The sequence below is a fragment of the Natator depressus genome, chromosome 22 (genome assembly GCF_965152275.1).
Source record: "Natator depressus isolate rNatDep1 chromosome 22, rNatDep2.hap1, whole genome shotgun sequence".
NCBI lineage: Eukaryota > Metazoa > Chordata > Testudines > Cheloniidae > Natator > Natator depressus.
The window spans coordinates 3239457-3263803 of record NC_134255.1 but is presented as its reverse complement, the minus strand read 5'-3'; the positions used below and the strand labels follow the sequence as shown (position 1 = coordinate 3263803).

Below are 24347 nucleotides of genomic sequence, written 5' to 3'. Positions count from 1 at the left end.
TTTCCAATAACACCTTTGATTATGAACCCTACACCCCCCCTCCCCAGTGTCATTTCTTGTGTAAACTATTCACTTACTTTTTGCCTTTCATTCACCTTGGACTGTGCGTCGTGGGGTGGATACACCCCATCAAGGGGTGTCCGTCCCATACGGTCAGTGGGAAGCTTATGCCCCGATTGCTAGAGCCTCCCTGACAGCCTAACCCACAAAACAGGAGAGTGTGATCTAGCAGTCAGAGTCCTTTGGCCTACCCTTACTCTCAGGGCAGTGTAACCTAGTAGTCAGAGTAGACTGGGCCACCACCCAGGGTCCCAGGACCTCAAGTAGGGTCGAGCATCAAATCAACACTCTGGGTTGCTAAGACCCTCAGATTGGCCAGAGCTGCAAACACAGAGTCTCAATAGTCTAGCATTCTGACTCGGGCGCACGGTAGACAACTGCAAGCCTCTAGGCCTAAGGTGGGGGAGTAGCTGCTACCCTGAGTGTGGGGTTGGCAGCAGGTGGTAGGGCGACCCAGGCCCACCCACTCCACTAGGTCCCAGCCCAGGGCCCTAACAGTGTCGGTGGGTGTGTTCCCACCACTGGGTCAACAGGGATCCTACCAAAACACGCTGATGAGTCTCTTGGTCCTACAACTGGACTAGTATCTATTTTCCCTGGGCTACTTCCTACCTGGTCTCCCAGTAGAGCAGTCCATGGGTCCTCTGGGGTCATCTGCCAGTGAAGTCTGCGGTGACTCAGTCCCTTCCCAAGTCTCTTAGTGATGCAGGCTGGGCAGAAATGCTGTCCCACCATGAGTGTTTTCAGCTCTAGTGAGCACTTAACGTAAAAAAGACACCTCATGGAGCTCTATCTTTGAACAGTAGGAAGGAACAGGTTAAACCAGATCCTTAGGGAGAGTCCACACCTCCTGACTAGGACACCCTATCCCCTCCCCTCTTACTTTCACAGGGCTCTGGCAATTGAGCCCCTGGCTTAAAGAGGTCCTTTCAGCTGAAGGTGACCCCCTCATTCGGGACAGGCTAAGCACAGTTCTGATCCCCTTTACTCATACAATAAAGACAACAACATTGATAACAACATATCGTTACCCCTGCATTCAGTACTAAAGTGATTTGTAACCCAACACCAGCCAAAGTTGATCACTTTGAGCAACACCGCTCTATCTGCTGAATATCTAGGCAGAGTAGGTGTGTTCCTGTAAATACAGTTTGCTCCTGAAGTCTCTCCCACTCCCAGCTAGGGAAGAACTCATTCAGACCCTGCTTACACTGCCCCTGCCGGAGACCCACTGCCTTGACTCTCCCACCCTGCTGGAAGGTAAGACCAGCAAATTCAGACCTCCAGGAGTTGCCCAGAGAGGCATCCCCTTAACAGTTTCAAGCAGAACCAGCAAGAGTTAGTCCTCCAGCACCTAGAAGGGCTGGGAGCAGGCAGAGGCCAATCAGAGCCCAGCAGGCCACATAAAAAGGGCTGGCCGCTTACTAGGGGTCACTTCCAGTTCTGGGTGGAGGCAGGACAGGGAGGCAGGTTGTCCTTGCTGTAATCAGAGTAACCTGACCCAGTCGGGGTCTAACCTTGACAACTCTGGCTTCTGTGAAGGACCAGTCTTTATATCATGGACTTTAATACCCAGGTAGCTATTCTGAGTTAAGATTCAATTTGTTTTCTGTTAACCCTAGAAGGGCCTGGTTCTGGACCCAGTCAGAGGGGACTGGGCGGAGAGCTGGTGGGCGAGGTCTTGGAGGCAGCAGACCATTGTGGAACCAGGATGCAAAAGGGGGTGCGACAGCAACAGAAGCTCTGCAGCATCACATCCTGACAGCAGGGGATGCTCGGGGGGGGAGCGCACAGCGAAACAGTAACTGATAAAGTGGAAACAAAGCACCTGGACGTTAGTGAAACAAAACAACTGGAATGCTTTGATAATTTTCCATTGAAAATGCCAAAAAATTGATATGTTCCTGCAAAATGTCCCTATTCTGTTGAATCAGCATTTTGCAATGGGAAAACCTTCCATCCAACTTGCCACCCCATTCCGCTCATCGGGACAGACGCCGAGCACTCTTTGTGCTCAGAGCCCTGTACAAACATCAGAGGCAGGCCCAGTATGCAGGCCACCAGGTGGGAGCTCCAGCAGGTAACAGGCTCACAAGATCGGGCCCTACGGGCCAGCATCTCCCCTGTCCTGCCCTGTGTCACCATTTACACCAGTGCACAGTAGCTGTGACACAGCTAGATTGGACACCCCATGTCTGGGAGCAAGAAGCCCCAGGTCAGTTCCTTGCCCCCGCAGCTCCCACACATGAAAGCACCTGCTGGATCAGGGCCCAGCCCTGCTGACTGACCTGGGATCCGAGGGAGAGCAGGAAAAGATCCCTACGCTGAGATCTATGCGGCTGTAAAATAGTCTCCCAAGGGATCAATGGAAACCATGTTGCTTGAGCCATTTACAATTGGGTTGGACAAAGCCCTGGAGCATGTTCTACCCTGGCCCGATGAGCTTGGGGAGGAGATGATCCAATCTGTGGGTCTCTTTTCCAGCTCTCTATTCCATGGAGCTAGCAGTAATTTATTCCGAGCAAGCTCCTGTCTTGGGCATCAGCAGTTCTGCTTCCCTGCTCCTGCGGCAGGCTGGCTGGCAAGTTGCACTTGCTTTTCTGATGTACGTTAAAAGGTGTCCTGGGAATGGCAATCCCACAAAGAGCTGCCCTCCCCGACAGTCCTTCCCACGCACTCCACCTGGGGCTTGCTTGGTTTCCCTTCCTCTCCAGGCCCTATATTTCAGAAGTGGCCACTGGGGCCCAGATCCTGCAGTAAGCATGTGTGGACAGATCCCTGCAGCTGCACAGAGCCCCGGTGACATCAGCAGAGCTTCACACGAGTGCAGGGGGCTGCCCACATGCAGCCTCGTGGTGGGATCGGGGCCTGATGTTGAGTGTCCAAACTGAGCCAGCCAGGACTGATTCCCAGAGGTGCTACGTGCTCCCAGAGCCCTTTGGCTCCAAGTGTGGGTGCTCAGCACCCCTGCGCTCAGGCCCTATATCAGTGGTCCTGCGGTCCGCAGCACTTTCGAAGCTATGATTGTTTTTTTCTTGGCTCGTAATGTTTCCATGGACTCTCTCAGAGCAGCTCAGCCCAGCACGGGGCCATGAAAGGGCTTTAACCCCACATGCTCTTTGTGTGCTTCCAGGGGTTTGCTCTCGGAGTCACTAGCGGGTTTTGCAGAGGGGTTCCGGAGTCTCCTAGGAGGAAAATCCGAGAAAGCAGCGTGGACTCTGAGTCCTAGCAGCCCCTGGGCTAGTCGCTTAGCTCCTCTGGGACTCTGTTTCCCCATGGGAATAATGATACTCATTGCACTGATACTCGCTGAATGCTTTGGAGATGCAAGGACCATAATTTACAAGTGTCAAGTTTCATTGTTACTGAGCCAAACCCTGAGTTCCATCCTCAGACAAAACCCCTGTTGACGTCATTGTGATTCAGCCTGGTTAAAACTGGTTAAAACTTCTGTCTAGCTCTGGGTCATTCCTAGAGCGTCGTTGACTCGGGGATCTAAGCCATGGCAGGCAGTGGCTAGGACATATCTCTGCATGTTCACGAAGGTCCCTTCTGACCTTAAAGTCAATGAGTCTGTCAGACCAGCCAAGCCTGCTCCATGGGCTAGCACCAGACTTTGTATTACTTTTCTCCTGCCTATTGTTCTAGCAGGCTCCCAGACCGGCAAATTTGAGAGTCAAGAGGGAGACTGAAGCCCTGGATGGATTCAAGGCTGCTGTCTGGTTTTATTGCAGAGGCTTTGTATTGCTTGGCAGGACTGCACCTTACAGTGGGGGGGAAGGATGCCTTGCTTACAGTTCAGACACAAGTCAGCCGTGGTTCCATGTATCTCGCTGGACAGCAAGGCTGATCTATGTGCATGCTCCACTCTGATTGCCTTCCTTGATTACTGGTTGAGGAAACACAGGGATGGCCCGGAGCACTCCAGCCTGTATTTCCTGGAATATTTTCTCAGAGCCTTGCCTGTGACCTTGTCTTGCTGTATGTATTTGACTTGGCGAGATTGAAATAATAATGTTCTCCAGCCCTGAAACTCTCCATGTGTTACATTCCACGCATCCGCCCTTCTCCTAGGTATTTCTTCTGCCTTTCTTGCTTGTCTCCCTAATGGCCTATTTGTACTAGAGATGGGCCTGAGATGTAACATTCGGCTCTGCTTTCAACCCCACCAGAGTTCAGGGTTGTTTGAGTCCAGGGATAGGAGTGTTTTTAGCTGGATACGCAGCGTCTGGATTCACTGTGATCCCCAGCTCCATGGTTCTCATTTATTTCTTGTCAGGATGTTAATCTTATGGGGCCACGGAATACACACCACATTCCCGATCCTCTCACTCCCCATCTTGCCCCCTCTATCCCCTTCCCCCATCTCTCCCTCTATCCTATTCCCCGATGCTCCATGCCCCATGAGCCTCACCCACCCCCCTTCCAATCTCCCCACCTCAAACCTCTCCTGAAAACACACTTCTTCCAGGAGGTGACTGCAGGCAACTCTCTAGAGGTGTATCGCTAACCAAAGCACCCACCTGGTTGTATTTTGTCACCTGTACCCCCTTCCTCTCTTCCCCTGTGTGTGTCTCCCCACCCCTGCTCCTTACTGTCTGAACTCAGGCCCTTGGCGCTTCAGGGCAAGACTGGAAACCACAGGCTCCCAGCTCAGGTTCACTAAGGTTCAAGGACATTCCTTCCTTATTCAGACATGTTGAGACAAATTACCTGGGGTTATTGTAACTCCCCAGAGTGCCCGGGAAGAGTCACAAGTCAAGACGGGACAGTTTGTTGCAATTGGTCACAGGCCTCACCTGGTATTCTTTCTGTCCTCTCATTGGATAAGTACACCACTATTTATGATTATTACTTGTACCCCAGTAGCATCCAGTCCCCCACTGCAGCGATCACACTCCCATTGTGCTAGAAGGTGCTGTACAAACACAGCAGGAGACAGCCCCTGCCTTGGAGAGCTTGCGATCCAAACAGACATCAAACGGGCTAAAGGAAGGAAGCGTTATCATAGTCGTCTCCATTTCTGCAGCGTCCCAGAGAGATCAAGTGACATGCCTGGGGGTCATACAGTGGGTCTGGGGCAGAGCTGGGAGTTGAATTCCACTCTCCTGAGTCCCCATCCAGTGTGAACATGCCTGTGTGAGCACAGCCAAAGGGGATCCCTGCAGCGAGTAGCATGGATGCTTGTGGGAAACGCTTGATGGGATCCCACCAGTTCCTGGACCAGAAGATTATCACAGGCACCTGAGCCATCAGAACGTGTTGCCCCATCATGTTCTGAGCACATGGGAAGTCACTTGGTTAAAGTCAGCCAGGCGTCCCTGACGTGCTGAGCACCAGAACAAATGGGGCCGAAGAGCAGCCTTAGAAGATAGGGAAGAAAGTTCTTATCCAGCCCCATTGTTGAGAATGTACCTGCCTCACAAACACGAATCAGGTTAGCCTCAGAACACTTCTGGGCAGCACAGAGGTATTATCCCTATTTTACAGACAGATTGAGGGACTTGCTCGGGGTCATTGTCGGAGTCTGTGTCCAAGCTGGGAACGGAAGGCAAAATAATTGAGCCCCAGCTTGTTTCATGGGGCTGGAAGATTTAGGCTACAAGCCCCAAGCCTCATACATATGTCACCCCTACTGCTTGCAATGGGGAATTTACATGAGTGAGGGCTGCAGGAAGGGGCCCTAAACTGGAGCCCCAGAGGTGCGCTGGCTGGAAATCCAGCGCCAGGAAGGCGTTCGTGGAAGGTAGGTGCGGGGACTAGGAAATACGGACAATGTTACAACCCAGATGTTTTTTAATATACAGTGAATAAAAAATCTTAATTGGTACTAAAGGAGCAGGCTCCAATTATAATCCTCCTGGGTTCTTTTCCATGTCTGGTGGCATTTTAACGAATGTCGTCACTTTTTCCTTTGGCTCTTTTGTGAGTCGTTTTCAAGGTCCGCGTGCAGCCTTTGTGAGTTCTTTGGGGTGCAGGGTGCTTACCCCCTGTGACACCATTCGGCCAGGGCTGAGGATCAGAGGATTACGTCTGTTTTCCGTTTCAATTCCTTGTTGTTCTTTACAAGCTGAATTTTCCCCCCTCGCAGGGAAGTGCTAACAGCCTCCAGCATTCGATTTCGTTTTATAACATGCTCCCCTCTCCTGAGTGCATCGTGCAACGGCAGCTTCGCGCCTGCAGGGGAGGAATGAGGATTAGAAACGGGCTGGAGGTGCAGCAAGGTCTGGATCCAGGTTTGGGTTCCAAACACTCCCGCCTTTGGGGGTGCCTGGGTAACGATAATCGCCCTGAGTGCTTATACAGCATTGTCCTCTGTGTACCTCAAAGGACTTGCTCAGGTCAGTCTCTGAGCCCCATGTCACAGAGGGGAGCCTAAAGCACTGTGGGGTTCAGGCCAACACTTTCCAGTGATTTAGGGTGCCTCACTTGAGCTACCTAATCAGTCTCCAACTGGGCACCCAAAATTCACTTTGGTTTAAGGGATTTATCCAAGGTCCCAGAGAAGGCCCAGACCCCATAGCTCTGCTACCACATTTGCCTCCCACCCACTGCCCCATACATATTCCTAGGGCCTCTTTCTTTTGGCTGTCACTAGTTCTGGTGCATTAATTCATGCACACAAGGGAGAGGAACAAATAGCCCATGGAACACCTCCCCCACCTGCGCCTATCCCTTATGCAGGGGCCAGCAAGGCAGCTACAAAGAAGAGTCCTGGTTCTATGCTGGGCCCGCTTCCCAGCCACACCTGCTAAAAGGGTGCTGGAAATGCCACTGTGGTGCATGCCCAGGTGCGATTCCTCCTGCAACTCAGCCACATGGGCCCTGGACCCTTATTTCCTGCCCTTTTCACTGTCTCCAACAACGCCCCTCCAGCCAGAACCTCCCCAGGCCCAAGGGGAATTTCCAGAGGGTTTGTTCTTTTAAAAAATTATTGCATGGGGCTTTTTGCAGCCAGATACATAGGTTTCTTTCCACCTCTTTGAGCTCCACCATGTCACACCCACTGGGTTTGTAACAGGTGCCATTCAACTACGGAGACAGACAGCTAACACCCCGCCTTCACCGCCAGGCGGGAACGTTCTGTGGTTGTGTCATTTAATGGTACATTAAGGTCTCCTTTCTATGCAGGGACCCAAATGCAGCCCTGGTGTGGGCAGGTGCAGCACCTTTGACTGCAACTTGCACCTGCTTACACCAGGGCTGGCTTTGGCTCCTCTGTCCAGGTTCCAGCTCCAGGCCCATATTCCCATAGGGGGAGCATTTGCGTAGCTACCGCATGACCCCACCCCCCCTCCAGTTGTACAGACCAGACCCAGATGTAGGGCCTTGTTCTCAGTGACACAAAGACCCTTGGTACCCCTTTGGCAGCAAATATGGGGCCTCAAAGTGAGCAGAAGCTGTCCCCCATGAATTCCCCATGCTTAGGGGGCCCTCCCTGGCTAGTTCAGGGCTGGCCGGAGGGTGCTGCGCTGGCCCTGCCACCAGCCTCTGGCACATGTCAGAGTTGTGGCTGGCCTGCATTACACTACAGATCGTCCTGCCTGCCACAGGGGGAGACGGGAGCAAAGTGTAAGTCAGAGCAGCCACGAAGCATTAACTCAAGCAAGCCCAGGCTATGGGAGTGCAGCCTGCCCCAATGCAGACCCGGGGAGCAGGCCCACGGAGACAGTCCTGCCCCCCATGGTGCGAGTGATGAGACTCCCACTGGCACGCGGCCAGGGTTTCAGAACGAGAATGTAGCTATCATTGGACCCCCAAGGGGGATGCTGGCCTCCTAGTGGATGGGGGTCTCAGCAGGCTGCCCCCGCCCCATGGGGCTGACTGCCCGGGACACGGAGATAGCAGTGAAAGACGTTCTTCTCATGGGAGCATATCAGAGGTAGATGCAACACTGCTGGGGGAGGCCGGGGAAATGGTTCCATGGCTGAAGGCAGATCTCCCACATACACAGCCAGGGGGTTGTGTCCAGGGGCTGGGCTGGGTTACATGGTGAGCCCCGGAGTTGCTGTTGAAGGCCACCCATCCCCCTAAGGCTGGTGGGAGCCTTGGCAGGTTTGCGTTTATGATGGGAGCAGCAGCTCAGAAGATGAAAATGGTCTGGAAAAGAGACTTTGACCCAGATGCAGAACTCACATGAGCCTGGCCCACTCCATGGACATCGGCATCACTTACACGTGCAGCAGATTTGCCTCGAGATGTACAGAAATCCATGTCTAACACCTCACTCTGACATGGGATGGACTCCCAGCCATGCCAAGGGCTTTTCTTGCCATGGCAGACAAAAGCTGGTAGGGCAGAACAGCCCCTTGATGCAACATGCGTGGGCCTGGGCAGTGAGAACCAGGTCAGCCCCCTGGTCCAATAAGCAGTGTATAGGCTTGGGCAGTGAGAACCAGCCTAGCCCCTTGGTCCAATATACAGTGTATCAGTGTGGACAGCAAAACCCAGACCAATGCATTAGTGCAATGTACAATGTACAGTGTACAGGTCTGGACAGCTTGAGGCTTTCAAGCGATCACAGTTCTCCAGCAACCTGACGAACCCAGCTCTGTTGGTGACAGGTTATCGGCATGCCAGGAGGCATACTCCATGAGCCCCATTCCCAGGGATTCCACGTTCCTTCAGACACTGCATCATGAGCCACGCATGCCGCATTCATCTCCCGGTGCCCACATCCCCACCGTAAAGCGGCAAACAAAATGCCAAAGCGCGCTGGCCGGCACCTGCACGCCACCACGGCTGGTTCAGTGAGCTGCTTCACACGGGGGACCAGAGGTCTGGCGCTTCCACGCACCACTCGGGCCTGAGGGTAGGTGACCTCGTCCCCGGGAAGGGCAGCGTGGCCGTTCCCAGTAAGTGGAGAACCACGGGTTCCCTTGGCAGGGCGAGGGGGAAGTAGACAGGCTTTTACAAAGTGCCTTGTCTGAGCTTGTACTGGGAGACTTGGCAACTGGAAAGGATCTGCAATAACCATGGCAACAAATGACTAAATAATGACAATTAGTTGGAATAGCACTGGGAGCCGGGCCAAGGCAAACAGCATAAAATTACCTGCAATTTCTCATCGCCAGAGCATCAGCTCTCTCCAAACAGCCCATATTTTAATTAGAATTAATTGCTCATTACCAAAAAATTACACCATTAATACTAAACATGAGACTACCTGCGAGGAACCCCTTCCAGAGGGAGCCAGAGCCAAGCTAAACATCCCTCTCTCCTGTGTCTTCAGATTTGACCCAATTTGCCTCGTAACCTGCAGGCCCCGAGGGGCTTGCGTGTGCTGAGAGCTGCTGTCATCACTCCCTGGGGGCCTTGCAGCAGGTGGGAGTGCGGGGAGAGCTGCTTCCTGGCATGAAATGAAGCCCCCATGGCGTTGGGTTTGCTCAGCAGAGCGCTCTCAGCTGACGGAGACAGCTCCTACCCCCGCCGCTCCTAGGGTCTGCTGGGGTCAGAATGGTTGCAGACAGGGGGTATTGTAGGGGGGCAGACTGGGGTGTGTGTGTGTGAGGCCAAAGGATGCTCGCTCCATGGTAGGGTGAAGAATTCCTCCTCCCTGTGCAAGATGGGTGCTGGCATGAGGACTGGAGGTTGTTTCACTGTAACGGGAGGACCTGTCTGGTCCCAGGTCCCCTCCTCTCTGTAGGGCACGCTGGCAGCTGTGGATTTCCCAGTGGGATCCCAGGCCTTTTATCCACCATGTCTTCCAGGCCAGCCCTGAGCAGGGTTAGATGATGCAGTGGGTACAACACTGGTACTTTGTCTACACTAGGGCTCCCACCGCTACCACCAGGGCTGGTGCAGGGATAGCCCAGGGGGAAATGATCATGAGCAAAAGGCTAGGTTAGACACAGCCTGAAAGAAGAGTGAGGGAGTCAGTTTCCCTTGCCCCTCCCTCCGCAGAGGAGTGGAACTTCCCCCGTCCTTCTCCAACCTGCAAGATCAGAAGAGGAGGGTGTGGTGACAGCTGATCATGGCCGCAGCGCCAGGGGATTAGCACAGCAGAACCCAATGGGTGTAATTAGGGAAATTAACGTCCTTGTGGGATCCAAGCTCCTTACTTGTCCAGGCAGTTTCCTGGGCAGACTTGACCCTGTTTGGTCACAGTGTGTCCACAGGCCAGGGTGCAATGGGAAGGCCGCGTTCTCCAACAGCGATGGATTGTGACAGTGCTGAATGGAACCGGCTTGAGCCCTCACCCAGTAACCTGGGGAGACTGAACACCACCCAGGATGCCTCTAAGAGTCAATGCTTTTCCTCTCACAAGCACTGAGTCTGTGTGCAACAGAATAACATGCTTATTAAACAGGAGAGGCAATCACGATTCACAAGTGTGTGACCACAGACAAATCCCCAGCCCGCAGAGCGCTGGGCAGTGCCCTTTGCCTCAGTTTCCCAGCTTGCGGTGTGAAAGTTTGACCAACGAATGGCCCTTTAACACACCACTGCCCTCTCCCCGCACTGCTCTTGGAGAGGCACCAGCAGATGCATTGCCTGACACCCCCCTCAGGGGTGGGAGGTGACCCCCAGTGAATGCCCCTCGCAACGCTGGGTCTTTGCTAAGCAAGGAAGCAGCTGTGAGGGAGTGCAGCGGGGGTGGGGGGTTGCCTATGGTCACATGCTCCTGCATCGTGGTTGCAGTGTTTTCCCAAATTAACGCTCGGTTCCCGCTCCCTTCTAATGACAGTTCTCTTTTGTGGTGATGGGCAGGGTTGCCTCCTAGAGCTCCCCAAGGATGGTGGTTCTTTTTCCCAGGTTACTGGGTGGGGGCTCGAGCTGGCTCTGTGTTGTATTGTTAAGAGGAACCCCTGGCTACTGAACCCGGCCCCTGTTGCTGCCGACTCCACCTGGCAGAAGGGCTATCCCCCCGCTGCACCCCACTCACAGCTGGGTGTCCTTTGTCAGCAAAGACCCAAAATTCAGAGGTGTGTTCGCATGGGTCCACCTCCCACCCCAGTTCTACAGATAATAGTTCTTTACACACACATGAAGCCTGTAGAGCACCAGTGAATGCAGCCACATCTGGGGTGGAGAGCAACAGAAAACTGGCACACACAACAACACTGGGGAAGGGGAAACTCAGATGCTCATGAAGCGTTGCAGGTTTTTTAATCCCCAAAAAGAATAGGCAGCACCTTGGTTTATAAGGTCTCCCTGAAAGACCAGCACCCAGCAAGTTGATCTGAACTGGATGTATCCAAATGACAAAGGCCAGTTGAGTTACTGGCATAAATGAGGGGAAACATTTGACTCGGGGATGTAAACGGGATACTTAAGTGAGCTGTAGCTACGAAAGCTTATGCTCAAATAAACGTTAGTCTCTAAGGTGCCACAAGTCCTCCTCCTCTTAATGTTGTTATTGTTATTATTCATTAAGCAATGGAAATAGGCACAAGCTTGTGCAAGGTCTAGTGAAGAAAGCTGTTGACCCAAGAGCTAATAAAGCGCAAATATTCAACAGTGAGGGTGATTAAGCATTAGAACACCTTGCCGACCGCTAGTGTGGAGTCTTCCTCGCTGGCAAGATCAAGATAGGATTTTTTTTCTGGAAGCTCTACTCTAGTTCAAACAGAAATTCATTCAGAGACATTCTCTGACCTGTGTTATGCAAGTCAGACCAGAGGATCACAGCAGTCCCTTCTGGCCTTGGAATCTAGCTAGGAAGGTTTACAGGACAAAATGGTTCTGGTCACTGTAAAGCAATGACATTCTGGATCTAAGGATATGGTACTGGTGCATCTCTACCCATTAAACTGAATCGTTATGTCTATGGTACAGGGTTATACCATGCACAGAGAGGCCTAGTGGGACTAGCTGCTTTACAAGAACTGGACAGATCGTTCATTGTATCTTTCTGTCTCCAGACACGACTCAGATTTGTCCAGACACAATCATGGTCTCATTCAGATTTCGAAATTCAGTCTGGGTGGATCAATACCCGTGGAATTAATTAAGCAGTACGGAAACAAGCTGTCTGTTTGCCCTGCTGAGGTGTGTCTGCTTCCCTAAAGGCGCCTCTGTCAGTGTTTGGAGACAGCTCTCTATTTTGTCTGCAATCAATATGGGAGTGCGATTGCACAGATAGGATCATGTCATAAAGGCTAGTGCCAAGGCAATTTGATAATTATGAAAATTCTTTCGGTCCTCAGTGTTAGCTTTAATAACACCTAGGAACTTGAAACTGAAATCTTTCTGTCCCCTCACTCTTCTCTTTTCCTGTGCTAACTGGTTTGCTGTTCTTGGTCTGCCCATGAGGCTGGGCACTGGTTGTTGCTGCAGGGTCACTGACGAGTGCTGGACTGTGCATGCTCCCTTGTTAGGGTAGGGGGGATGCTCACTAGGGCCTGGAGTACGCGTGTGCTCCCAGCCCCTGCTCTAAACATGAGTCTATGTGGCTCCCACACCGTGTTGCAATGGAAAGCAGATTTATTGCCTGACACTGACATGAAGGCAGCCAAGCCAGCAAGTCAAGAGAATTCCCTCCCCCGCCAAACTTGGGGAGCACAGAAAACATTACAAGCAGCGTCCCCTGCAGAGTTAACTGCTTTCTCCCCCTCGCCTGCGCCGGTATGAGGGCGGCCCACGGTGATCGTTTCTATCCCCTGTGACTCTGAGGGAGGCCGGGCGGTTTGGTGCCCTGAGCAGAGCGCTGGCCTGAGTTCTAACCCTGGCTTTGCTGTGTGATCTTGGAAGAGTCACTTCATTTCTCCCCTTTCCAATTGCTCCCTCTGCAAAGAAGGAATAACAACACTATTATTTGTAGTGCCTAGGACAGTTGGCAACTTTTGAGAAGTGGCGTGCCAAGTCTTCATTAATTTAAGGTTTTGCATGGCAGTAATAAATTTTACATTTACAGGGGCCCCCCCGATGGAACCCCAGACTGGCAGCGGGCTGAGCAGTGCCAGTGGCTGGGACCCTGGCTAGCAGGGGCCAGCGGCTGGAACCCCAGACCGGCAGCACGGGGGGCAGACGGAATCCCAGACCGGCACCGCGCTGAGCCGCTCAGCCCACTGCCAGTCTGGGGTTCCATCTGCCGCCCGCGCTGCCGGTCTCGGGTCCCTCCTGCCAGCCCCACTCATCCCGCTGCCAGCCTGGATGGACAGAATCCCGGGCTGGCAGCGGGCTGAGAGGGACTGGCAGCCGGGACCCCAGACCGGCAGCACGGGGGGCAAACGGAACCCCAGACCAGCAGCGCGTGGAGCCGCTCAGCCCACTGCCAGTCTGGGGTTCCGTCCACCGGCCCCTGCCAGCCGGGGTCCTGGCCACCGGCCCTGCTCAGCCCACTGCTGGCCCGGGGTTCCGTCCATCAGCAGCAGGCTGAGCAGGGCCGGTGGCCGGGACCCTGGCTGGCAGCAGTGTGCCACTAAAAATCAGCTGGCAGGTTGCCCACCCCCGGCCTAGGAGCCCGAGTTGGGGGCCAGGACCAGTGTTCCCTCTAATTTTTCCCATGCATGTGTGGAATGAATTTTGTTATGTGCACCAATATGCAGGTGGTGTGTGACATATCACCTTCATATTGGTGCACATAACAAAATTCATTTGGTGGGGCTGGGGCCGAGGGGTTCGGAGTGTGGGAGGGGGCTCAGGGCTGGGGCAGAGGGTTGAGGGCTCCGGCTGGGGGTGCGGGCTCTGCGGTGGGGTCAGGGATGAGGAGCTCAGGGCTGTGGTGGAGGGATAAGATGCCGGGGGGGGGGGGAGAGTGAGGGCTCTGCGGTGGGGCCAGGGTTGAGGAGCTCAGGGCTGTGGAGGGGAGGGGGTAAGATGCGGGGGGCGGGGGGTACGGGCTCTGGGGTAGGGGCGAGGATGAGGGAGGGGGCTCAGGGCTGGGGCAGAGGGTTGGGGTGTATGGGGGTGTGAGGGCTCTGGCTGGGGGTCTGGGCTCTGGGGTGTGGCTGGGGATGAGGGGTTTGGGGTGCAGACTGCCACGGGGCTACAGTGGAGAGAAAGGACTCCCCCCAGCCCTCTCTTCCCACAGCAGCACCTGGGCTGGGCGGGTGGGGGAGAGGCACTTCTCCCCGCCTCAGCGAGGCTGGGGCCGTGGGATAGGTGCCTCTCCCCCGACCATGGCACATCGGGGCGGGGGTTGGGCTGGGGCTGGGGGAGAGACCTCTCTCTCCTCCGCAGCCCTAAGTGCCTGTGCGACGCTTAATAGGTTGCTGCAAGATCACGCAGCTTAGAGGGAACTTAGGCCAGGACCCCACTGTGCTAGGCACTGTACAAAGACAGAACAAAGAGAGTCCCTGCCGCCTAGAGTTTACAATCTAACTTGATGCTTACCTATTCCCCACTTGCAAAGGGCCGGATTCTCCTCTGACACACTGCAAATCCATTGACTTGAGTGGAGCGACTCCTGGTATCCCCGAGCTAAGCGACGAATCAAGCTTAGTGCCTGATGGTAAGCCTGTTTCCACAAAGCCGACACAGCCAGGGCCTGCAATGCTGAGAAGCGGCAGCTGTGCCTGTGCTCTCTGAAATGTGCTTTTAAAACTATAGAATCAAAGAACGCTATGGCTGGAAGGGACCTGAGTAGTCACCAGGTCCAGCCCCCCGCACTGAGGCAGGACCAAGTATAACAAGACCATCTCTGACGGGTGTTTGTGCAACCTGTTCCTAAAGCCTCTAATGATGGGGATTCCACAATCTCCCTTGGAAGCCTGTGTCACGGAGTGTGGGGGAGTCCAGGCCCTGCACCCCTCTTCCTGGGATTCACTGAGACTCTCAGCCAGCCAGTAAAACAGAAGGTTTATTGGACAACAGGAACCTCTCCTGGCAGCCTCTCCTCATGGTCCGTCCCTCACTGAGGTCGGCCAGGTTCCTGAGCTTCTGCAAGGAGGGATCTTTCCTCAACTTGGCCTGGAACTCAGCGGCTGGGGAAGGGATGGGGCCCGGTTCCCCCTCCGTGGCCAGGTCTGAGGCCGCAGCCTCTCTGAGCCGTGCCCCTCGGCGCTCCCTCCCCACCCGAGTAGGGTCTCGCGCCTCCAGTGTGGTACCCTCCCCAGGGTCAGGTCGCAGTGCCCCTCGCCGGCTCTGGCTACGGGTCACAACCAGGGCGGTCTGGGGGTCGCTTGGCCAGTCCTCTAGGTCTCCCCCCATCAAAACTTCAGTGGGCAAATGGTGGTGTACCCCCACATCCTTGGGGCCCTCCTTGGTCCCCCATTTCAGGTGTACCCTTGCCACGGGCACCTTAAATGGGGTCCCGCCCACCCCCGTCAGGGTCAGGTAGGTGTTGGGCACCACCCGATCTGGGGCCACCACCTCGGGCCGGGCCAGCGTCACCTCCGCGCCCGTATCCCAGTATCCATTGACCTTCCTCCCATCCACCTCCAGGGGAACAAGGCACTCTCTCCGGAGGGACAGCCCCGCACCCACCCTGTAAACCGAGCACCCTGAGTCCAGAGCCTCCAGCCCTCTGGCGGGGCTGGCTGGGGGTACTCTTCCCTCCTGAGCAGGTGGCAAACTGGTAGCCCCCCTTTCCTGGGTCGCCTGCCCCTCGTCCAGCTGAGTCCCTACCCAGTTAACCCTGGGTAGGTTGGGTCTGCTCAGTTTGTCCCTGAGCCCGGGGCACTGGGCCCGTACGTGGCCTCTCTGGCCACAGTGATAGCAGCTCAGGTCACGTTGGTCCCCTCGAACGGGTCGGAGGGGCCCGACACCAGGCGTTCCCCTTTGGAGGGGGTTCTCCCTATTTCCCCGCTGGGAGGCCCCATGGTGACTCTCTCTCTGCATCGGGGGGGGCCTGTTCTTTTGGGACTCCTCCCGGCTACCCCCTGACCGACTGTTCACAAACTCGTCGGCCAGCTGCCCTGCATGCTGGGGGTTCGCGAGCTTTTTGTCCACCAGCCACAGCCTCAGGTCGGAAGGGCACTGTTCATACAGGTGCTCCAGTACAAACAGGTCAAGCAGGTCCTCTTTAGTTTGGGCCCCCGCTGTCCACTTGCGGGCATATCCCTGCATCCTGTTGACCAGTTGTAGGTAGGTGACCTCAGGCGTTTTACGCTGACTCCGGAACCTTCTCCGGTACATCTCGGGGGTCAGCCCAAACTCACGGAGCAGGGCCTGTTTGAACAGTTCATAGTCCCCTGCCTCTGCCCCTGTCATCCGGCTGGAGACCTCCACGGCTTTGGGGTCCAGTAAGGGGGTGAGGAACTGGAGCCTGTCTGCAGGGTCAACCCTGTGCAGCTCGCAGGCATTCTCAAAGGCCGTCAGGAAGCTATCTATGTCCTCCCCCTCCTTCCGCTGGGCCAGGAAGCACTTATCAAAGCTCCTTGCAGTCTTGGGTCCCCCCTCACTCACCGCAGCCGGGGCCCCACTGCTCCTCAGCCTGGCCAGCTCCAGTTCATGCTGTCTTTGTTTCTCCTTCTCCTGCTGCTCATGTTGACGCTCCCTCTCCTTCTCCTGACGCTCCCTCTCCTTCTCCTCCTGCTCATGTTGACGTTGTTTCTCCCTCTCCTCCTGCTCATGTTGACGTTGTTTCTCCTCATGTTGACGTTGTTTTTCATGATCCTCCAGCTCCCTCATTTTCCTCTCCCTCTCCCATTCCAGCCGCATCCGCTCCAGGGATGGGGAGCTCCGCTGGGAGGATCCCCTGCTGGCTGCTGGGGTCAGGGGGCCCTCGGTATTCGCTGGGCTTCCCACAACCCCTCCCCCAGGCATAGGTAGGAAGGGTCTCGGGGTGTCCTGGGCAGCAGTCTGACCCCTCCCAGCCTGGTCAGGCCCCAGGGCCCACGCTGCGTCCGCCGGGCAGCTTCCCTCAGGGACAGGGATCGGGTCATCCAAGCGATCCCTCTCCTCCAGCTGGGCAATCAGCTGTTCCTTGGTGGACCTCCCGACGCGCAGCCCCCTCTGCCTGCACAGCTCCACCAGGTCGCTCTTAAGGCGTTTAGCGTACATCTCCCGGCTGGCCACTCGCAGGCCGGCAGCTGTCCACGGTTTCCAGGAAAAGCCCCTAGTGTGCCAGTCCTTCTTGAGGTCACCACCTCTTTGCCAGGGTCGAGCTGCAGACTCCTCCGCCCCTGGGACCGCTCGCTGCAATCCCCTGGGGGACCCTGTTACTGCAAAAGTCCTTCTCTCTGGTCACACACTCCCAGGGGTTAACCGCCCCCTGAAACCGTCTCTCTCTGAATCTTCAGCACGCCTGGTCCCCGTCAATCCCCCTTCGTTTTACTGTTCCCCAGTCACTTACTGCAGGAAGCGCCGTTCACGGGGTGCAGTAGATCCCACCGCTGCCACCAGTTGTCACGGAGTGTGGGGGAGTCCAGGCCCTGCACCCCTCTTCCTGGGATTCACTGAGACTCTCAGCCAGCCAGTAAAACAGAAGGTTTATTGGACAACAGGAACACAGTCCAAAACAGAGCTTGTGGGTACACCCAGGACCCCTCAGTGAAGTCCTTCTGGGGGAGCAGGGAGCTTAGACCCCAGCCCTGGGGTTCCCTGTGTTCCTCCACCCAGCCCCAAACTGAAACTAAACCCACCGAGCAGGTTCCCTGCTGCAGCCTCCCTCCACATTCCTGGGCAGAGGTGTTACCTCCCCCTCCCCCTCCTGGCTCAGGTGACAGGCTCTCAGGTCTCCCGTCCCCAGGGCACATTCCCAGGTCAACACTCCCCCCTCCCTGCTGCGTCACATCGTCACAGCCTGCTCCAGATCTACCCTTGTAGATGGAAAGTTTTACCTAATATCTAACTGAAATCTCCCTTGCTGCAGACTAAGCCCATTGCTTCTTGTCCTCCCTCCAGTGGTCATGGAGAACAATTGATCCCCGTCCTCTTTATAACAGCCTTAACGGATCTGAAGACTGTTATCCAGTTCCCCTTCCGTCTTCTTTTCTCAAGACTAAACACACCCAGTTTTTTTAACCTTTCCTCCTAGGTCAGGTTTTTTAAACCTTTGATCAGTTTTGTTGCTCTCCTCCAGACTCTTTCCAGTTTGTCCACATCTTTCCTAACGTGTGGTGCCCAGAACTGGATCCAATATTCCAGCTGAGGCCTCACCAGTGCTGAGTAACGTGGGACAGTTACCTCCAGTGTTTTACATGCAATACTCCTGTTAATACACACCACAAAATTAGCCTTTTTCACAGCTGCATCACATTGTTGACTCATATTTAGGGCCCTACCAAATTCACGACCATGAAAACACGTCACAGAGCGTGAAATCTGGTCATTGGTGTGTTTTTACCCTGAACTATACAGATTTCACAGGGGAGAGCAGCGTTTCTCAAACTGGGGGTCCTGACCCAAAAGGGAGTTCCGGGGGTGGTGGTGGTATCACAAGGTTATTTTAGGGTGGTCACGGTATTGCCACCCTTACTTCTCTGCTGCCTTCACAGCTGGGTGGCCTGCGAGCAGCGGCTGTTGGCCACGCGCCCAGCTCTGAAGGCAGCGCCCCGCCAGCAGCCGCACAGAAGTAAGGGTGGCAATACCATACCAGGCCATCCTTACTACTGCACTGCTGCTCGTGGTGGCTCTGCCTTCAGAGCTGAGCTCCCAGCCATCAGCTGCTGCTCTCCGGCTGCCCAGCTCTGAAGGCAGCGCCGCCGCCAGAAGTGGCACAGAAGTAAGGGTACCAGCACCGCAACCCCCCTGCAATAACCTTGCAACCCTCCCACAAATCCTTTTTGGATCAGGACCCCTACCGCGAAATTTCAGATTTAAATAGCCGAAATCATGAAACTTACTATTTTAAAAATTTGATGACTGTGAAATTGACAAAAATGGACTGTGAATTTGGTAGGGCCCTACTCATATTCATTCTGTGATCACTATAACCCCCAGATCCTTTCCGGCAGTATTACCACCTAGTCAGTTATTCCTCATTATGTACCTGTGCATTTGACTTTTTCTTCCTAAGTGAAGTACTTTGCACTTCTCTTTATTGAATTTCATCCTATTGAATTCAGACCTATTCTCCAGTTGGTCAAGGTCACTTTGAATTCTAATCCTGTCCTCCAAAGTGCTTCTAACCCCTCCCAGCCCGGTGTGATCTGCAAATTTTACAAGCACACTCTCCACTCCATTATCCAAGTCATTAGTGAAAATATTGAATAGTACTGGACCCAGGACTGACCCCTGTGGGACTCCACTAGATCCACCCTCCCAGCTGGACAGCAAACCATTGATTATTACTCTTTGAGTACAAACTTTCAGTTGTGCACCCACCTTAACGTAATTTTATCTGTGCATCAGTGCGTCTTACTAGATACAGGGCCTGACGCTGCTCTTGTTTATACTGAGTTAAATCTGGGGTGAGTAACTCATTGATGTCAATGGAACAGCACAAGAACAAGCTGCACAAGAGACAGCGAATCGGGGCCATGACGTGTAACAGTTTGCATGTGACAGAGACAGTACATAATGTCCCTATGATGTCAAGGGAGCCGTGGGTGGTAAGGCTCATAAAGCACTTAGCCAGTGGTGCAGAGGAGAGGGCTCAAGAGTCTTAGCATTAACCTTGGTTCCTTCTCAGTAAAGTCTCCTTTTACATGTTATTAACCTGCAAATATTTTGTGCAGCCTCTATCTATGGCCTGTGACTATTTGATACCTTAGTTATTAATCAGGCTTAGGTCTGTACACACAGTCCCTGCCCTAACATACCAACTCTAACTACACTGCACTGGCTGCAGAGGGATACATGCTGTGACTCCGTGACCCCCTACCACTGAATCACTGTTTTCAAGAAGCCTCTGGAGCATGTGACAGCAGTGAGGCCTAGAGGTTTGTGCTAGCACGGGAGAGAAATGCCGGGGCTGTGACAGCCGAAGAAGAAAAGAATCCTCGTCCTTCCCATTTGGACCTGGCCAGGTTACTAGTGAGCGCCAGGCTGTTGCTCTCTAACCTGGGCAAGGCAGCAAGGAAGCTGATAGGCCTAGCTCCAACCAACGTCTAGAACAGGCTTGGGGTGGGCACTGAAGTTGTGGAGATTGGAGGTGACCTGCCATCACCGCCCCGCCCCCGCCTTGCTGGGGTAAGAACCACTGACATCAGAGAGGAACCATTTACATCTCTTGTCTAGTCCATCACCGCCAAACTACCCCAGATCACTCCCTCTCATCCACATCCTAGTGTTTTACCCAATCTAGCTTTAATTGTCTCAAGCAATGTCTTCCAGCACTTCCTGGGGGCAGATTATCCCATGGTCCTGCAGCTCTCACCATCAGGAAATGGATCCATATGGTCAGTTTAAATTAACTTTGCCCTCAGTTCATCCCATGGGCAGAGGACACTTCCTGCCAGAGATGGACAACTCCCAAGGAAAGAGCAAGATACCAGTGCCAATCACACCGGTTTTACTTCCATCTGCCCACCCCTCCGCAAGCATAAGCAGAGCTGCTCTGAGCCTCAGTCACTGTATGCGAACTCCTGTTGTGGTTCCAGAACTACTATGATCAAATAAACTGCCATGGACACCGCCCGCAGAGAGGCTTTCCAAGGTCCCTGCAGCTTGGAGATGTCTCCTTGGTGTGTAACTAGCTACCCTGGGGTTGACAGCAATTCATCAATACAATTGACCATAACTATACCCAGTGTATTTTTTATGGCAGTGGGTTTATTAAGCCAAGCCACTGAGGCTTCAACTTACTTAAGTGGCTTAGTAGTAGTGACAACGCTACAGTGCAAAGCTACTGTTCAGTTCATTTGTTCACTGCCTCGTTGGACTTGCCAATTCTACGCTATTTTAATGGAGTCGGCCACAGTGCACAAACACCAGGTCATCAGCAGGGCTGTTACTCTTCAAGTGAATCAGTAAGGAGTCAAAAAGAAAAGGAGTACTTGTGGCACCTTAGAGACTAACCAATTTATTTGAGCATAAGCTTTCGTGAGCTACAGCTCACTTCATGGGATGCATCCGATGAAGTGAACTGTAGCTTACGAAAGCTTATGCTCAAATAAATTGGTTAGTCTCTAAGGTGCCACAAGTCCTCCTTTTCTTTTTGCAAATACAGACTAACACGGCTGCTACTCTGAAACCTGTCAGTAAGGAGTCAATTATCTGGGGTGAGCAGCAGCTTTGCTACGTTATCCCCAGGTTTATTATATAGACCCATGGCTAAATTCACATTGCAGCTCTACTGCTGGTGTTAATCTGGAGCGACTCCACCAGTCTTTTGGGGTTCTCTGGATTTGCATTGCTATTAATTGTATTACAGTTGCACCTACAGTCCCACTGCACTGGACACTGGACAGACACAGTGAGAAACAGCCTCTGCCCCAAATGCTTTACACTCCAAATAGACGACGGAGACACAGACAGTGGTGGTAACTGGCACCCAGCAGCACAGCAGAGAATAGAATGGTGGTCTCCTGCCTCCTATCCCTATGCTGTATCGACTAGCCCACATTGCCTGCTACTTACTTAAGCACAGACACACCATCACCCTTTCTATAGGGAAGTCCCTCTTGAAGGCCCAGTTCTGCTGTGATGCCTGTTGGCTGTGTGAACACGTAAGAAATCGGTTTACAGTATTATCAAATGCAGATCAGATTGTAGATGTTACATGGATCAAGGGGGCAAATCCTCAGCTAGCATAAATTTGTAAATGCTGCGTTGACTTCCATGGGCTCTACTGATTCAATCCAGCTCTAGAGGTTTAAGACTGAGGGCCCACACCAGCCACTAACTGGTTGGTGTTCAAGCTATTCCATAACTGCAGGTTTTCATGCACATTGATCTTGAACAGCTGGCACTGGCCCCTGTCAGAGACCAGGTTAGAGGGCTCTCAGTCTACTGCCATCTTAAGGGACTGTTGTAACAAGGGCCAGAAAAATTGCTTAAAGTAGCCATCTCAAGCAGTACAGAACATGCCCCCGGAAAGGCATAAACGATATGAAGGCTTTGTGTGCATGCATGCATGTATACACCCACTCACCTACAACTGGTTAAACTAAAGGGCTGTTTTAAGACAGATTTAGGCCATGTCTACATTACCACTTATGTCAGCAAAACTTTTGTCGCTCAGGGGTGTGAAAAAGCACCTTCCTGAGCAACATACGTTTTGCTGGCAGAAGCGCCCGTGTGCACAGCACTATGTCTGCAGGAGACACTCTCCCACCAACAAATCATGGCTGTATCGGTACAGCTTTGCTGTTGTGAGCTTGTAAGTGTGGACATGGCCTTAGTTAAAATGCTGCAAGCCCAGTGTAGATGCTCTTCTTTGGGATTAAAAGCAGTTTATATTGTATTGGTTTCTTACTGGCTTAAGCTAAACTGAAGCAAACCATTCTTAAACCTGACCAACAGTGGCTATACAGAGGTTTGCAACAGTTTAACGAAATTGATTTTTAAACGGGTTTAGCTTTCCCATGTAGACAAGCCCTAATAAGTCAATACAGAAGCAGGAGGGAAAACCTTACAGAACTGGCTATCCCAACCAGCCCTTCTCATGCACCCAGCCTGGAGGAGATGATGAGGATACTCAAACAATCTGTTAACTCTCCACCACCACCACCAACCCCTCACCCCAACTCTTGGCCCTTCTCCCCAACCTAGCAGAGCTGCTCCTGCCTCCCCAGTCCTCCTGCAGAGCTCCAGCTGGACAGCCCCTCCCACCAGGCCAGCTCCAGAACACTTCTTCCCATGACCTCATCCAGCCTGCAGTGGTGACACTTAGCAAGGGAAGGGGTCTATGGCAAATGCATGCAGGGAAGTAGTGACAGCTGCTGGGAGCTCCTGCAGCCAGGTCTCACTCCACAGCTGAGTCTACCGGGAGCACATGAACTGTAGCCCAGAGCAGGTACAGGGTTAGATGACATAGGGCTAGTGCTCAGCTTACTCCACAGTTCCCAAGTTGCACTCATCTACCTTATACAGTATTTTGCAGGCCCCAGTGGAGCTAGGCAGGGGCAGAGTAATGGGAAAACTTCCAGAAGGCCACATTGCAGACAAGATGCCACTGAGGGCAGAGTTCCAGCTTTCAGTGCAGCTTCTTTGTGCCTGTGGTTTAGATTAAGTGATATTATGGATATGGGGGAAGCAAGCAGAGCGGCAGATCCAGGGCCAGGCAAGCCAGGGGATGCTGGTTTTATTCCTGGTTCTGGCTCCCCACTCTAGCCAGTTCCTGCCTCTGGGCCTCAATTCCCCGCCCCCGCTCAAAGGTGGGTAATGCAGACCCACCTCACATGGGGTCTGTGGTGGCCAGTGAATAGTACAAAAGGACTCAAAAGCAATGGGTTTAACTCAAGGCTCTGTGACCCTGGACAAGTCACTTCATCTACCCTCCCTACCTCACAGGGATGTTGTGAGGATAAAATACCTTAATAGTCATGAGATCAGACCTGATGGTGAGCAGGGCCAGATAAATACCTAGGCCATCATTTGTACAGCAACACGAGAGGCTCTGGCTCAAAGGGTAAGTTTGTTACCATGGAATTAAATTATATCAATTGCTCACTTAGCTCACCAAGGGGCGGCGAATGGGACAGCTACTCTGACATGAAGTCAGCCTACCTCGAGTGGTTAGGGCCGTCAGCGCTTTAAATAGGTTTCACCAAGCCAGAGGCACCCCATTTTATTAGCTTTTCTTTTTCATTCAAGCACAGCATCTGGAGACGTTTAGTGCCAATTTTCAGAGGAATTCTTACAGAAATGCTCAATACAACTGTTCTTGGACAGATCAAGGAGTGGAACAATTTACCGCTGCAGCTTATCCATGAGGAACTCCAGGCCATTTGGATTATGCTGTCCAAAGCACTGGGCTCTGCCAAGAGGAGCTCAGAGATACATCAGCTACCCCGGCCTTGCTCAGAGAACAGCTCTTGTGCTCACGGCGCAGCCCCAGAGCTGTTTCCAATGTTCTGCACTAATTTTATTCAAATAAAAACTGGTTTATCACCCCCGCCTCACCACCCTCCTATGGATTAGCTACATGGCTATCACCGCAACGTAGGGAGAAGGGGGTGAAGGCAGGGCTGTGCCTGCTCTGAGCGAGGCAGAGAGCAGAACTGTGGTGCGAGACTGGGCTGGCCCAGGGCATTTGCTGGAGCAGAGGAGAGGATGGGACAGCAGCAGTCCTTGCCCCTTGCAGCAATCAGAGGCAAAGTGCTGGGAGCTGGGTTTAGGGCCTGTACGTGGAACACAGGCACAGCCTTTCCTAACCAAAGTTCATTGGCCATGAGCCAGTTCTCAGGTGTAGTAAGGAAGCCAGTTGGCACCATCTGCTATTTACTTTCGTCTGTGACCTACTGGACCAAATGCATCACTGTTCTGGGCCTCCTAGAGGCTAACACCCTCAGGTCTGTCCACATCAGCTCTCAGAATCTCAGCCAAAAATCTCTTTTAAACACAGCACAACATAG

At 53.3% G+C, this 24347-nt stretch overlaps 1 protein-coding gene across 1 annotated transcript in view; it reads right to left on the bottom strand.

The window, feature by feature from the left end:
- Positions 1 to 5951: 5951 nt before the first annotated feature.
- DDX25 (DEAD-box helicase 25) overlaps positions 5952 to 24347 on the bottom strand; it is a 71262-nt gene continuing 52866 nt past the window's right edge. Inside the window, exon 7 of the mRNA XM_074936510.1 lies at positions 5952 to 6237. Coding sequence (XP_074792611.1) covers positions 6080 to 6237 — 158 coding nt within the window. The 3' untranslated portion in view covers positions 5952 to 6079. The remainder of the gene's footprint in view (positions 6238 to 24347) is intronic.